The 17,544-nt window shown below is 42.1% G+C and overlaps 1 protein-coding gene across 1 annotated transcript in view; it reads left to right on the forward strand.

Annotated features, from left to right (window-relative positions):
• The window catches only part of LHFPL1 (LHFPL tetraspan subfamily member 1), an 86,361-nt gene that overhangs the window by 53,505 nt on the left and 15,312 nt on the right, over nucleotides 1–17,544 (forward strand). Inside the window, exon 4 of the mRNA XM_049872321.1 lies at nucleotides 4,847–5,060. Coding sequence (XP_049728278.1) covers nucleotides 4,847–5,028 — 182 coding nt within the window. The 3' untranslated portion in view covers nucleotides 5,029–5,060. The remainder of the gene's footprint in view (nucleotides 1–4,846; nucleotides 5,061–17,544) is intronic.

Genomic DNA, 17,544 nt, shown 5'->3' on the forward strand with positions numbered 1-17,544 from the left:
AGAGTGGCTTCTGGGGTCTTAAACACTAGCAAGCAGCCATCTAAGATGCATCAGTTGGTCTCAACCCACCTGGATCAAAGGAGAATGAAGAACACCAAGGACACAAGGTAATAATGAGCCCAAGAGACAGAAAGGACCACATAAACCAGAGACTACATCATCCTGAGACTAGAAGAACTAGATGGTGCCCGGCTACAACCGATGACTGCCCTGACAAGGAACACAACAGAGAACCCCTGAGGGAGCAGGAGAGCAGTGGGATGCAGACCCCAAATTCTTGCCAAAAGACCAGACTTAATGGCCTGACTGGGACTAGAAGGATCCCGGTGGTCATGGCCTCCAGACCTTCTGTTGGCCTAGGACAGGAACCATTCCCAAAGCCAACTCTTCGGACAGGGATTGGACTGGAGAATGGGATGGAGAGGGATTCTGGTTAGGAGTGAGCTTCTTGGATCAGGTGGACACTTGAGACTATGCTGGCATCTCCTGTCTGAGGGAAGATGAGAGGGTAGAGGGGGTTAGAAGCTGATGGAATGGACATGAAAAGAGAGAGGGGAGGGAGGGAGCGGGCTGTCTCATTGGCGGAAGAGCAATTGGGAGTATATAGCAAGGTGTATATAGGTTTTTGTGTGAGGGACTGACTTGATTTGTAAACTTGCACTTAAAGCACAATAAAATTTAAAAAAATAATAATAAACTTCCATTTTGCCTTTCACAAGCATATCTCAAAACTAAAAAAAGAAGGCAATGGTTTTTTTTTTTTTTTTTGGTTTGGAGACATTTTTGGTTGTCATAACTAGGAGAGGGTGCTACTGACATCCAGTGGGTAGAGGTCAGGGATGCTGCTAAACATCCTTTAATGCTCAGGACAGCCCTTATTACCGATAAAGAATTATCTGTTCCAAATATCATTACTGCCCAGGTTGAAAAGCCTTGCGTTATCGTATTATCTCCAGTCAGAAACTTTCGCTAGCTCCCTGATGCGTGTAGAAAAGATGACAGATTTCATAACGCCTCCTGATCTAGATTCAGCTTATAATTTGCCAACTATATCTACTTTTCTGCAACTACTATGAACAGAGTACTGTTTCTCAAGCGTGTGGTCTATTTTCTCACTCATAATTTTGCTCACACCACCTCTCCCTCTTCCTGGAATGCCTACTTCCTGCTATTAAAGTCAAGTTGTAGTGCTATCTCCCCTATACAGGCTTACCGGAGCCTGAATTCTCCCAGCTACAAATAACTCCTCATTCCCTGGATGTTCCTATAGTACTTTACTCATATGTCTTAAAGTATTGATCACATTTATACTGTTATGGAAAATTTGAATTGGAAGGTACATTTATAAATCTCTTCAGCAAAATCTGATCCACTTAAAGAAAAGGAAACTGAGGCCCAGAAAGGTGAAGTGATTAGTTGAAAGCATCATACTTGCCCATAAAACTTGGACCATAGTCATTTGTGTCCTTGGCTTCACCTTCCTAGCATGGTTGAAATGGATGACCGTAGGCTTTGAGTTAAGCTGGTATTCAAATCTTAGCTCTGACACTTAAGAGTTGGCCAAGTCATTCACTTTTCTGAGACTCAGTTCCCTGAGCTTTAAAATGCAAATAATCATGGCTGTTTTGATAATCCAATGGCCTGTATATTCAAAATGGCTGGAACAGAGTAGACACTCAATAAATACATTTCAGATGAATAGAAGGATCAACAGTACTTCAAGGAATGGGACCTAGGAATTGATGATTGTCCATGGGTCTTCACTAACAGGGTGAATGAAGGGAATGGGTGGCAGCTTGTTGCCATGGCTCCCTACTTCTGCATCTATCCATAGGAAACACAAGTTCCTCTGTAGGCCATCAGACCAGTGTCCAAGCTTTCTGTGGTGTAGCTGAGTACTGACGATGGTTCTCAAACTGGAAAGGGAATTCCTAAATAGTCCGTTTGGGGGTTTTGTTTGTTTGTTTGTTTCCTTTTGCAATGCAAGTGATATAACCTTTCTGCTCCTTCAAACAGATAGCAGGTAGGGTTGTGGAAAGGGGTTGGATAGAAGTTATATTACTTCTGTTTCTCTTTAGCTTCCTGTGAAACAGAAGCCTTGGGCTTGGGTGTTTTTGAGCAGCCTAATACGAGTTTCTGTGAGAGGAAACTCAGAATGTGTAGAGGTGATGATGAGAGCACTTTGGTGTTGGTTCCTAGCCCAGTGGTACCTGGTTCTGACTTTAGGAAGGTTTATTGAGGCCTTTCTAGCCAGCTTTCCACTCCGGAGTTGCCCACTCTGTCAGCTTTCTTCCTGCCTAGGGCTTTGGGGTAATGACATGCTATGCATTTATTCCTTTTATTTAGTGAAACAAGTTTTTCCCTGTTCCCAGGGTGCATGTACCTAATAGAAATATCTTTGCTACTCTAATGAGGGGATGACCTGACAGGCAACTGAAGAAACAGAATGAGACTTCTGATACCTTGCCTAGAGTAGATTGGGAGCACACTGGGGAGGAAAAAGTTGCTTGGCAGTGGTGCTAACCCAGAGCTAGCTTCTGTCTACTATACCATGTAAGCACAGGGGATTTTGGCTTGGGGAGAAGCTCAGGTGAGTCTACTACAAATTAGTTTAGGTGCCCCATCTTTAGGGCGTATAGCTTCAAGGATCCTATAATAGGAAAATGGCTCTTTTTGGATGAGAAAATCACTAGAGGGCAGAACACCAGATTAGAATTAAAGACATTTGGTCTGTATCACTGCTCTCCTCCCTCTGTGGATTGCATTGTTTCTATAGCTGTTATATTCTAGTTCTCACCATGAATTTGAGCGGGGACATGGGATTTCAGGAAGTTATATGACTGTGCCAGCCTACTGGTAAAGTACTGTCTCCTCTGAAGGAGTATGACTTGACTCTTGCTATAGGAGGGGATAGACAGTCTTCATTTCTTCATTTATTCAAGGACAGGAAGGAAAGGTATATGGTGTTAATGAGAGCCTCTGATGAGGGAATGTGACTTGGGGAGGTTAAAGAAGGGTTTAATTAATTGGCTCAATCATTAATTAATTAATAATTAATTAATTAACAATTGAGCTGAGCACTGATGAATGAACATTGACTAAGCAGAGAGTGTGTGTGCATACATGCATGTGTAGTAAGCATTTCAGGCAGAGGGAACAAAATGTGCATGGTGAAGAAGGGCACATTCCAGAAACAAATAGAATACGTCTTTGGCTGGTTTTAAAACTTTAATTAAAAATTTAAGCATAGTTTTAGGTATTGAGGATTACAAATGTGAGTGTAACCAGCTTCAAAGTATTGTTAATCTAAATCACTCATACTGAGCACTGACTGCTGGCAGAACACTCTGAGGAGTTATCACAAAAATAGACAAATACATCCACATTGCTGAACCAACAATCTGTATAAAGCAGATTAAAAAAAGAAGTGAAATGCAAAATTTTTCCCAATATTTCACCCAACAGGTACAGCTGTGTATGGGTTGTAGAAATGAATTCCTTTAGGGCTATTGAGTTAATCAGTGGAGGCTTTCTGGAGGTACTGAGTCCTGAATAGTGTTCTGGGAAATATATGAATTGGTGAGTAAGGGAGAAAGAGTTTCTGGCAGGAGAGATAGTATGAGTGATGACTTTGTGGTAGAAAGACTATTTCTGAGGTAGAAAATTTGGATTAAAGTAGACTGGCCTGAATCAAAAAGTGAAGCAATCTAACTTGGAGCCATCTTAGAGTCCTTCTTTGACACACCAAGCAATCAATTGAAAGGAAGAAAATTCAGGTTCACTTGGCACCGTGAGGACAGAAATAATTGGTTATTTGACTCAATTTAGCCTTTAAAAAATAAGTTGTCATGAAAGTCAGTCTTGACAGCCCCACCTGACTCATGTAATCAGAACTAGCTTTCTGCAAGCACTGAGGTAGGAGAAGTAGGTGAAGGTGTGGCTGCTTACCTTTCTCGGGACCCCTCTGCAATTTTGTATCACTGAGTACCTACCCCAATTCCCCAGGTCATGTTTGCTTAACCACTTGATTTTAGCAGTCAGTTACTTGATCCCCCTTAAAATAATATCTCTCCTTTTTTCCTTGGGCACTGATACTTTCTGAGGGGACCCTTAAAAACCACAAATTCTTCAAAGTAAAGAATCTACCTCTGATAGAATGGTGTTGGGAAGGAGGTTTTTGAGCAGGTGACCTTTCCCATGATCCTTCAAACTGAAACTACCCCCTTAGAACCTTAGCCTTGATTCCAATGCATATTTTCTCCCTGGGTTTTGAAAGATCAGGTTAGGGTAGAGACATGTAGTAGGAGGCAAGGGATTTGATTTTGTTTGTCAAATCTCCCGGTAATGCAGGATATGACTCTTTGAAAGCAACCCATACACTGTAGTGTATCACTGTGGTTAAGAGCATGGAGCTTTAGGGTCAAGATAAGCCTGGGTTCATATCCTGATGCTACCACTTTCTACCTGTGTGATTTTTTTACAAGTTACTCAACTTGTGCCTCAGTTGACTCATTTTTTGTGAATCAGAGATAGTAAGAATACCTAGCTCATATGGTTGCTGTAATGATCAATGTATTTGTAAAGAGCTTTGCATAGTGCTTGGCACCTGGTAAAGTCATTCTTGTCTTCATAACTTTCATCGGCATTGCCACCACCCCAGGATCCTACCATAATAGGAGATTACAATTTTATAACCTCTTTCCAAAGCAAAGAACCAGGAAGGAAGGAAACAGGATGCCAAGTCACATTCACTGTTGCCCATTTTTACCCTAATCCTAATACCCCAAAAAGAATGTATAAGAAGACAACCCAACCCTCATGTTTACCTCTGTCTCTATTTTCTCAGGTACCTGTCAGCTTGGCTGGGCCTATTACTGTGCTGGAGGTGGAGCAGCTGCAGCCATGTTGATCTGCACCTGGCTTTCTTGCTTTGCTGGAAGAAACCCCAAGCCAGTCATGTTGGTGGAGAGCATTATGAGGAACACCAATTCTTATGCCATGGAACTTGATCACTGCCACAAACCTTGAGCCTGGGCAGAGGAGTGGAGAGGGTAGGAAAAGTAAGGGAAGGGAGCCCTGAAAAGAGGTACCAGACTAGGCCAGTTGCCACCCATTTGCCAGTAGTGTAACCTAGTGTTTGCATGCCTTTAAAATCACCTATCATTCATTTTCACCTTCCCATAAGCCAGTAGGCCAGTGGCTATTTACAAAATTCATCGAGAACAGTGATTCTCTCAAACTTGTACCCAGTCAGTGAGTACCCACTAGCTCCCAAGTCCCACAGTGTTCCTTTATGAAAAAATAAGGGGAATGCAGCTCTTCAGAGTTCTACAGCTTCTGTCTACTACGTAACCCCAAAGTTTAAAGGATGGGTTAGAAAAGTTGTACAAGGAGGGGCCAGGAGATGGGCAGGGCTGGTTCCTACCACTCCATTGTTATGATGCTCCACCTGGTATTGATTGCCACCCTCAAATATCTTTGGAGTACTACTACGCAAATTGTATGACTCTTCCTCTTTTGATCCTCTTTCTCCTCAGTTACGGGGGTGTTTGGAGGGAGGGTATCTCCTTCCCAGTGGCAAAAACACTAATCAAGGATGCTTGCCTATTGTCTGGGGCTCCTTCCTCATTATGCCTTAGAATAGTCACAGACATTCGTTTTGTGTCCTGGCTGGGTGACTGGAATGAAAATATAGTTGCAAGCATTCCCCAGTCCCTTATAGATACAGAAGCAGAGTTTATCAAATGTTCTGAGCAAAGACTAGCATTTGCCTGGCACTCAATAAATATGAATTCACAATGATGAGAATAAGGATGTTTCTGCTGGTTCCTTATTGAAATTTCTATCATAGTTCATTTCTCTTGACTAGGAAATCTGCAGTGGCCTCTTGCCCCTGTAGTTGTTCATACCATGATACAAGTTTCTCTGTTTCAAAGACTGCTTGTCAATGGATTTCCCCTCCATCTGCGGTAAGTTAGACATGAACGAACACAGCTCTGATGTCACCTAGGGCTAATATATTTTTAGGCCTGGCCTCCATCCCGTCTGTGCTCAAGGCTGATGAATGGTGTAGAAGAACTTGGTGTCTCCTGGGGGCAGAAATTGTCTCAACCTCCCCCCCAACACCAATTAATTCAGGTCAGCTCTATTGTTCCATAACTATAGTTTTTAGGGACGGGGGAAGGCCTATGACTCAAAAGGCCAGCTCATCTCTTTCTATTCTTAATCATTCCAGGGTGGTTTGGGCACAGCCCTGCCTGTTGTTGTTGTTGTTAGGTGCCATCAAGTTGGTTCCGACTCATAGAGACCCCATGCACAACAGAACGAAACACTGCCTGGTGCTGTGCCATCCTTACAATCATTGTTATGCTTGAGCTCATTGTTGCAGCCACTGTGTCAATCCACCTTGTCGAGGGTCTTCCTCTTTTCTGCTGACCCTGTACTCTGCCAAGCATGATGTTCTTCTCCAGGGACTGGTCCCTCCTGACAACGTGTCCAAAGTATGTAAGATGCAGTTTCGCCATCCTTGCCTCTAAGGAACATTCTGATTGTACTTCTTCCAGGACAGACTTGTTCGTTCTTTTGGCAGTCCATCGTATATTCAATATTCTTCGCCAACACCACAATTCAAAAGTGTCAACTCTTCTTCGATCGTCCTTATTCATTGTCCAGCTTTCACATGCATATGATGTGATTGAAAATACCATGGCTTGGATCAGGCGCACCTTAATCTTCAGGGTGACATCTTTGCTCTCCAACACTTTGAAGAGGTCCTTTGCAGCAGATTTGCCCAATGCCAATGCGTCTTTTGATTTCTTGACTGCTGCTTCCATGGCTGTTGATTGTGGATCCAAGTAAAATGAAATCCTTGACTTCAAACTTTTCTCCGTTTATCATGATGTTTCTCATTGGTACAGTTGTGAGGATTTTTGTTTTCTTTATGTTGAGGTGCAGTCCATACTGAAGGCTGTGGTCTTTGATCTTCATTAGTAAGTGTTTCAAGTCCTTTTCACTTTCAGCAAGCAAGGTTGTGTCATCTGCATAACACAGGCTGTTAATGAGTCTTCCTCCAATCCTCATGCCCCGTTCTTCTTCATATAGTCCAGCTTCTCGGATTATTTGTTCAGCATACAGATTAAATAGGTATGGTGACAGAATACAACCCTGACGCACACCTTTCCTGACTTTAAACCAATCAGTATCCCCTTGTTCTGTCTGAACAACTGCCTCCTGATCTATGTAAAGGTTCCTCATGAGCACAATTAAGTGTTCCGGAATTCCCATTCTTCACAATGTCATCCATAGTTTGTTATGAACCACATAGTCGAATGCCTTTGCAGAGTCAATAAAACACAGGTAAACATCCTTCTGGTATTCTCTCCTTTCAGCCAGGTTCCATCTGACATCAGGAATGATATCCCTGTTTCCATGACCTCTTCTGAAACCGGCCTGAATTTTTGGCAGTTTTCCCATGTGTCTGTCAGTTTGTCGTACTGTGGGGGCTTGTGTGTTGCTGTGATTCTGGAAGCTATGCCACTGGTATTCAGATACCAGCAGGGTCACCCATGGAGGACAGGTTTCAGCTGAGCTTCCAGACTAGGACAGGCTAGGCAGAAGGACCCGGCAGTCTACTTCTGAAAAGCATTAGCCAGTGAAAACCTTATGAATAACAGCCCTGCCTAGAGGGAAAGAAATGATAACACTGTCTTTGTGAGTTATATGGGTCTTTGTATTGACGTCACTTAGGTAAGTGAATTCAAGAGTGTAGTCCATTCATGCATTCATTCATTCAGTCATTCATTCAGCAAACATTTTCTAGTATCTTACTATAAGCCCCATTCTGTGCTAAGACTGGGGATGAAAAGATAAAGACACAGGTTCTCATCCTAAAAGGGATAGTGGTAGGGTATGGTTAGAAAAAAAAATTTATGTTAGACATGTACATAATTTATGTTTAGACATGTACATAAATGATTGTCAAACAGTCTAAGCACTTTGAAGGTGAAGGGGCAGGATAAAGGATCACATAGACAAGTTAAACGAGCTTGGGAGTTTCATGAGAAAACTTCCAAGAAAAGATGATGCCTATTATGAATCCGAGAGATGAATAAGGGAAGTTAGTTGGCCAAGGTTAAGAGTGTACTAGAGGAGGGTACAGCACAAGCAAAGGCGTGAAGACATGATAGAGTATGGCACAATCATGAGGATGACAGGTGCGTAAAGAGGGAGATAACAAAAGCTAAGAGTGCAAAGGGAAGCAGTAGCTAGTTTCTGTGAAACCTTCTAAGCTGGGATAAGGAGTTTGGATTTTATCCTAAAGGAGGGCCATTGAAAGGAAAGTGATGTGACCATATTTGTGTTTTGGGTAAAGTGAGGAGAATGAAAGAGAAAAGACACAAGCTACAGATATTTTGATAGTCTAGGTGGAAAAAAAAAATGAAGGCCTGAACTAAGGCCTATGGGGCTGGAGCAGATGGCATGAATTTGAAAGAAGATATTTAGGAAGTAGAACGTACAGGACTTAAAGTCAAATGAATATGTGTAGCTGAGGGCAAGCAAAAAGTTTTAGAAGCCCACCCTGACAGGTGAGTGGCTCTTATCACTAAGGTTGGGACTACAAGAGGAATGACAGGTGACTGATGATGGAATTCAGGTCAAGTATTTTGGAATGGCATAAAGTGTTTAAAGTCAGGCAATTTGGGCACTTGTGCCTCACTACGAAGGAAACAATATAATTGAGTTGCTAGGGTCCCCTTTTCCCAAGAAAGATGACTAAAAATAGGCAAAACAAAAATGGAACTGACCCAACTCCATTTTTTTTTATTACGTAGATATAGTAATGCAACCTGAAATCAAGAGATCCCAGTGTATGATGGAGAATATGCCAAGAACTTAGGAAAGGCAGTTAGATCAGGTGATCGCTCTTCTCAGGCTAGGGAACCTTCTGGGCATTCTGTGGGATGGGATTTCTGGAAATGAGTATACCGGTCAAGGTCCTGACAGGAAACAGGTGGTGTGCTCAAGGGGTTTAGCTGAGCCAAGACTAATGAAAAAGGGACCATTTATTGTGGTATAGGCAGGGGTTAGGGAACTGCAACATTCTAACCCTAGCCCTAGAGGCCCTGGGTGGTGCAAACGGTTTTTACTCAATCACTAACCTAAAGGTTGGCCATTTGAACCCACCCAGCTGCACTGTGGCCGTCTGCTTCTGTAAAGATTATTGCCGATAAAACCCTGTGGAGCAGTTCTACTCTATAACACATGGGGTTGCCATGAGTAAGAATCGACTTTACAGCAACCAGTTAGGCAGGGTTAAGGGAACCTACAGGCGATGGTGAGACATACAGAAACTATCAACAGTGGGAGCTATTATCACGCCTAAGACTGAAGGGGCAAGGAAACAAATGGTATTATTGGAACCCAGCAAGAGCTGTAGTGATGTGAGAGGGGGTGCCTGACAGAAGCTACGATTTTAGGTAGCAGAATGTAGTCTCTGACTAAATGGTAGGGAGGGAGACAGAGGAATAAATATCTATATCTCACTCTTTTCTTGCTCTCTGATCCCTTGCCAGTGTCTACCATTAGCCAGACCCAGCCCTATGCCAGCTGGCAAGGAAGCCTGTTGATACAGTCCATTGAGGTCAGCCTCCTTTGGCACAGAGCATGTCAGGGAAGGTCAGAGTATGCATCTTGAGGGTGTGAAAGGAAAAATGGAAAATACCAGCTCAGTGATTGTTCTTCACCTGACACTGCGATTCCCTTACCTGTGGCTTCCCAGGAAGCGCATACTTCGTTTCCCCATCATGGCCCAGATATCTAAACCCGCTGTGAAGTGGTTGCCCCCTAGAGGGGAGACTGGAAAGGAAGGGGTTACTTTGAGGAAAAAAAAAAAAACTATTTCACAAGACTGTCACCCTGAATGTAGAAGTTAGTTGGAATGTTTCCACCCCTTTTCCAGGGAAAGGGGACAGGATTTAAAAAGGGATTTTTTTTCTGTGAAGAAACCAGGTTGGCAGGGGCTTTTATTCAAAGAGGGTTCCAGCCCCATGTTCAATTTAAATTTAAACTCCCCCCTGCCCACGGCTGGTTTCTTTTCTTCCAAGCCTTGTTCTTGCATAGATGTCTGACTAGCCTGTTTTGGTTTCCTTGTTCTGTGGCCTGGAGCAGGCTCTTCGAAGCTAAGCCTGCCTCCTTTGGCTGCTGTTGAGCCAAGAGGAAGGAGAGCCCATGGGCCTAGTGGAGGGCTGGATGAGTGAACTAAGGACCTCAGAGACTCTGTGGTTTGTCCCATGCCTAGCTGGCTGTCATGCTTCCTGTCTGTGTATGCAGGCTGGGTGCTTAACCATGGGTCCTTTCTGAAGGTGTTGGGGGTATGTCAGAGGAGGGGAGGCTATTCATCCCAACTAACTTAAAAGCACAGTTGGCTGAATATTTCTTAAGATCCCATATAACAGGACACTACTTTCAGAAAAGAATGATAGGTGGGCAGCAACTGCCCACTTGGCATGTCATTGTATCTGTAGGGTAAAGATTTCTATACCTGGAGTGGCTCTTGATAAGCTGCTCATGTTAATTCACTTAGCTTCTCCCTCCCTACTGTCACCCCTCATTATCCCTGCTCCCAGGGGAGCAGCTGCTTCCACTCACTTACAGCTACTGGTGACTTCCAGTCAGTGGGGTCCTCCTTGCAGAAGCATATGCTCCAACCATAGAGGGAAAGGCTCTGGCTTCTGGGAAAGGGACTTCTGACTTCTGCAAGAGTAGTTGGTGAAATGATGTTTTGCCTAAATGAGCAAAAAGCCTGGGAATCCAAGGGAAAGAGGAAGCTGCTGGGAAGCAGAGGCTGTCAAAAAAGCTGCACTTGGAGAGAGGGTCCAGCCTCACCAGAAGTGAAAGGAACACTTTCCTCAGAGCCTGGGTTTCACTTTCTTTCAAAACACTGATGTGGAGAAGCTTAGGGATTGTATCTGGTCCCGAGGCAGCCTGTCAGTGGGAAAAAATGGAAGTTTCAAGAAAATTAATAGTGAATGCATTTTGTAAAGGATGGAAGGCACCCCACTTGGTGGCTTGAGGGGAAAGGTGTGCTATTTCTAGAACTCACAATCAATCTCCAACCAGGCCAAGTAAGGCTTTCTTAGCAGATAGGATGCAGGACCCTTCCAGGGAGTCATCTCTACCCTTTGTCCTTGGTTTAAGAGCATTTTCTGAGCAGGAGGGAGATGGAGGGTATTTATTACTGGCCTCTCCCTCAGATGTGGAGAGATGCATTTACAGCCTCAATTTTCCTCTCATCTACTTATGAGACTAGGCTCTCCCAGTGTTGATCTCTTCTCTAAATGCATCGAACCCCCACTGAGTCCTCAAAGTTAACAGCAAATAAACAGTTGCTATGTGTGCACACAAATGAATTAAATTTTCATTATACAGAGCTACTGATACGTTAGGAGGCAAAAGTAGGGGAAGATAAAATGCTTGGTTTTGACTGCAGCATTGTATCCTGCTCCTTCTTCCCTTTCTTGAAAGGTCTCAGAGCACAGTCCTTGGGAGAGGGAGCCATCAAGGCCAGCTGGTGCTCTTGTGGTCAGCCCCCAATGTTGGCTCCTTTTCATGCAATGCCTCTGCTTCCTGGAGAGGTGGTGGCAACTACAGGCAGGAAACAAGTTGGCAAAGCTGCTAGAAAGATCAAGGGGAATAAAGAGAGGTAGATAAAGAGGTAAATATGGGAGTCATCGCATCCTCCCACTGCGGCGCATTAGAATCTCATTGAGGCACTTTGACTTTCTTTCCAAGGTATCTCTTTGTGTCTTCTGTGGTAAAATTCTGCCCTCCAAAGCACTTTGGTAAAGTGAAGTGGAGTCAGGCAATTCAAAGTTTATATCTCGACTCAAACATTTCCTAGCTGTGTGTCGTTGGGCAAGTTACATAACTTCTCCGAGCTTACTAAACTTTCTAAGATAACATCTTCTGCCTGATATTGGCCTCCATACCACCCACGAGCTAGAGAAGAGATGCAGTGGCCCTACACCTTTCAATTGCACTGCATCCTTACTCTAGCACAGTGATTTTTAATCCCGGTTAATATTTGAATCAACTGGGAAGCTTTTTCAAAAATTTGATGCCTATGTCCTGCTCCAGTTCAACTGAATCAGACTCGCTAGCAGCCACTAGACCACATCATCCCCATCTTCAATGCTGCTATCATCTGCTGGCCTTCTAGTCATCCATCATTCATTAAGGGTTCTAACACCTGGCCCCCCTCTCTTCCATTCCTATGTCTCTCATCCTTTTGGATTCTCTTCAACATCCATGGTCCACCAATACCATGGCCTGGTTGGAGATTGATTGTGAGTTCTACAATAGCACACCTTTCCCCTCAAGCTACCAAGTGGGACTCTGCCAACTTTTTGGCCTCTAAGTTCTTTGACTTCTTTCTACCACCCAACCTCTGTTGCTCCCACTCTTGACATCACCAATAAACTCGTTATCATCAAAAATCTCGATTTCAAGCCTCTCATTCCTGACCAACACTTCTTATCCTTTCAGCTCATTTTTTTTAATATCCCTGCTGTACCAACTCTTTGATCCCATCAAGAATACCAATTATCTATCAACCTCCTCATGTCCTCATTGGCCAAACTACTCATTCAGTCTAGAGTGTATTCATCATTGTATTCATCCCTTGCATAAATGCTCCACTTTCTTGCCCCTCACTCCTCCTGTAATATATTTGTCTGTAAAAACCTAAGCCTGGTTAAATGTAATAATTTACCTGTTCTGTGCTTGCAGCAAGTACCCAACCACACAGAGAAAAACAATAACTGCCCTTGTACCTCTTCTTTGTCAACACCCACCCCTTTAGTGAGTTCATCCAATATCATGGTTTTGCATACTATCTGTGCCACTCTTGCTGACTCAAAATGTGAGGTATGATCCAAAAGCATCAATACCACATGGGAGCTTGTTAGAAATTTAGAATCTCAAGTGCCACCCCAGAACTACAGAATCATAATCTACATTTTAACAAGATTCCCAGGTGATTCCTATGTATTAAAGTTTGAGAGGCACCGATATATACCAAACCAAAACCAAACACACTGCCGTCAAGTTGATTCTGACTCATAGAGACTCTGTAGGACAGAGTATAACTGCCCCATACAGTTTCCAAGGCTGTAAATCTTCAAGGAAGCAGACTGCCACATCTTTCTCCAGCGGAGTGGCTGGAAGCTTTTTGGTTAGTAGCCAAGCACTTTAACCATTGCATCACCAGGTCTCCTTCAATATATACCCAGACCAAACTCAAAAAATCAGCCATTGAAAATCCTGTGGAGCACAGTTCTATTATGACACACACAGGGTTGCCATCAGTTGGAATTGACTTGATGGCAACTGTTTTTTTTGTATTTTATTTATTTTTAGTGTAAGGCCTATCATAAAACCAAAACCAAACCCACTGCTGTCGAGTTGATTCAAAACCTAGGGTTTCCAATGCTGTAAATCTTTACAGAAGCAGACTGCCACATCTTTCTTCTGTGGAGCAGCTTGTGGTTTCAAACTGCTGACCTTCTGGTTAACAGTCAATTGCTTTGCCCACTGTGCCACCAGGGCTTCTACATACATAAATGTTTTAAGTCATTATGTAATTTTAAGGTCAGCCATGATTGAGAACCACTGACTTAAATACTGTTGACTCCCAAATTGATATCTCCAGCCCAAACTTTGCCTTTGAACTCCAGACTCATATGTTCAACTACCTACTCCATATTTCTACATGGATATCTAACAGGCTTGACACAATGTACATCTCCACAACCAAAACTTAAATCTTCCTCCCTAAACCTTCCTTGGAAGCCCTGGTGGCGTAGTGGTTAAGTGCTACGGCTGTTAACCAAAAGGCCGGCAGTTCCAATCGGCCAGGCGCTCCTTGGGAACTCTATGGGGCAGTTCTCCTCTGTCCTACAGGGTCGTTATGAGTCAGAATCGACTCGATGGCAGTGGGTGGGTAAACCCTCCTTGAGCCGGAATCCACTCCATGGCAATGGGTTTGGTTTTGGGTTAAACCTTCCTTGAATAGTTACCCCTATTTTAGTAAGTAAATGGCACCATACAGCACCTGGTTTTCCCCCATCTCCTTGGGTGACCCATTTCATCCTTTTCTGGCTTTTGTGGTTTATCTAGGGCATTGCATCAGCCCTGGGCATGTGACATCACTAAGCAGTTTCTATTATCCCCGTATGGCCCAACATCCTTCCTCAAGCATGGTAATGTATTAATTAAAAGATTAATGAGTTTGACTTTTATTTTTGAGCTGATATTATGGTAAAGTTATCTAAAAGAGTGTTGTCAAATGTTTGGACAGGGGCACAATTTCAGTGCTTGCCATAGGGGCCATTTTCCATAGATATGCCGCTGGCCATACCAGGTTAATAGAAACAGCTCAGTGGCATCTTGCTCCTAGGGCTGGCTGGTGTAATACCTGCCATACTGCCATACCCTAGTTACTCCTCTGCCTGCCTCTGTTCTACCTCTTAAATATTGAAATCCTCCAGGGTACATTGCTCCTCTCTAGATAGAAAATTCCCCCAGATGATCACATTTATATGCTGCTAATACTCTGATTTAACCATGGTCATGTTGTTTAAATTTAACCTGTGCAAAAGGAAATTACTAGTTTTCTCTCCTCCTCCTCCAAACAATTTCTCCTGCTATCACTCTGGGAGTAATCTTATTTTCTTCCCTCGGCCCTTACATCCAATTCATGTGCAAGTCCTGTCAATTCTTCCTTCAAAATACATTCCTTATCTGTCTACTTCTCTTATCCTTACTGCTACCGTCCTAAGACATTCATGATAGAAAATATGTTTTAGCAAACTGGGACTTAAAAAAGGACGTTCTAACCTTATAACAGGTGTATATCAAGCCTTTAGCAAATATCACACTAAATGATGAAATTTTAGAAACATTCTCATTTAAGTCAGAAAAAAAAAGGCAAGGATGCATTATTCTATACCAGAAATATCCAATTAGAGACTGTAATAAAATATATATATATATATACATCCTAGTCGCAATTGCAATCAAAGACATAAGGTTCCTAAAATTAAATCTAACAAAAGATGTGGAGAAAGTTACAAAATGCTACATTATTGAAGGGCAAGGTAAAAGACTAAATGAAGAGATAAATAGGTTTCATGGATGGAAACACTTTATATCTTAAAGTGTGTCAGTTTTCTCCAAATGAATCTGAATTCAACACAGTTCCAATAAACATCTCATCTTTTTTTTATAGTGTAACTTTACATGCTAATCTTAACATTTATATTCAGATATCAAGACTTAATGCAAAGCTATAATGATTAGTAAGCGTGGTATTGACACAGGGATAAACAAATGGATCAATGGAACAGAAAATAGGATCAAGAAACACACCCATGATTATAAGGAAATAGTTACATGACAGATGTTGCATAATAAACACATGAGAGAAGGATAGACTATTCAACAAACCCTACAGGAAATAGATTACCCATTGGGAAAACAAAATAAGATTAGATCCCCAGCACACCTCATTTATGAATATCTCAATTCCAACTGGATGAAAGACCTAAATGTGAAAAAAAAATACAAACTTTGAAAAGATAATACAGGAAAATATTTTTTTTATGACTTTAGGGTAGGAAAGGATTTTTTTTTTAAGACACAAAAAGCAAGGCCACAAATCAAAAGAATGATACATTTGACTACATGAAGTTTAAAATGTTCTGCTCAATAATAACACCTGATTGCCTTTTCTGGGCCTCTTGTCTTTGGGAGTGACCACATGATTAGTTCTGACCAGTGGGTTGTGAGCAACAATGATGTGTACCACTTCCAATCCAAAGTACTTAACTGCCAGCATGAGCCCTTCCAGAGCTCTTTTTTCCCCTCCCCATGGTGAAAGGCAATATACTAGGTGACAGCAGCCTGGATCCTGGAGTGAGCACTTACAGTCAACAACTGATGATAAAAAAATATATACATTTGATATTTAAAAAACTTCTTCAATGAATAATATCATAAACGAAATGAAAGGTCAAGCCTCAGGCTGGGAGAATACACTTGTAGAGGTATAACTAACGAATAGTTAATATCTAGAAGATCCAAAGAACTACAAGTCAAGAAGGAAAAGAAACAAAAAAAAAATGAGTGAAAAGAATATGATTGAGTAACGTACTGAAGAAGAAACCTGACAGGATGCTCAACTGCACTAGAACTCAAGAAAATGCAAATTAAAATCAAAATAAAAGTTAATTATATATTTATTAGTTTAATACAAATGTAAGTTCAATCATAGCAAGTGTTGGTGAGGTGCTGGAAGTGTACAATAAATGTTCACGTATGCAACAAAACATCAGTAATCATTGAGTAGATTCCAACTAGTGGTGACCCCAGGTGTGTCAGAGTAGAACTGTGCTCCATGGGTTTTCAACGGCTGTGATCTTTCAGAAGTAGATTACCAGGCCTTTCTTCTGGTGAGAAATAGGAACTGTCACATCTGGCTGGTTGGAGTGTAAATCATCAACCCCTTTAGAGAAGAATTTGTCAGTATCTAGTAAAGTTGAAGATGTGGGCATACACTTATATCCAATAAGTTCACCTCCATGAATATGCTGTGGAGAAACTAGCAAAACTGAACAAGAAAATATGTACAATTCTAACTGTCAATGTCCTCGATGTCCAGAATAGAAAACACTAAATATCTGTCTGGGGGGGTGACAATAGAAAAATACATTTGATATATTTATTCAATGAAAGTGAAAATGAATGACCTGGAGCTACATGTGCAGATACATCTAAAAATCATAATGTTGAGTGAAAAAAGCAAGTTGCAAAAAGATTTCACAGTATACATTTTACAAAAAGTTTGAAAATGTACAAGACAATACTACATATTTGTTATAGACTAGAGTTTCATTCAACAAGTATTCACTCCTCCTCCCATCACCTCTGGAGCAAATGGTTAAGCGCTTGGCTACTAACCAACAGGTTGGCAGTTCACATCCACCCAGAGGTGCTTCAGAAGAAAGGCCTGTTCTTCGACTTCTGAAAGATTACAGCCATTGAAAACCTAATGAAGCACAGTTCTACTCTGATACACACGGGGTCACCATTAATTGAAATCAACTCAAGGATGACTTTATATATATATATATATATATATACACACACACATACTGGCCCAGCCCATTGATGTTGGGGTTGGCCACGGCATTTGCTTCAGTGGAATATGTGGGCAGAAACGAGAGTGTAAGAGTTCTAAGCCAGGCCTTTAGAGGCATCACATTTTCAGTTTGCTCTTGTGGGATCTTCTGACCTCTGCCATGAGAAATTCATGTCCCTGAGACTTTCCCTTCAGTCTCAGCCCCAGAATGAAAATATATGGTGAGCAGCAGACAGAGATCTGGGAACATGAGAATAAATGCTTGTTGTTGTATGACACTAGGCTTGATATACAGCAAAAACTGATGGATACAATATTGTTTATGGATATATATGTAGTGTATGTGT

This window comes from Elephas maximus, chromosome X, assembly GCF_024166365.1.
Source record: "Elephas maximus indicus isolate mEleMax1 chromosome X, mEleMax1 primary haplotype, whole genome shotgun sequence".
NCBI classification, from domain to species: Eukaryota; Metazoa; Chordata; class Mammalia; order Proboscidea; family Elephantidae; genus Elephas; species Elephas maximus.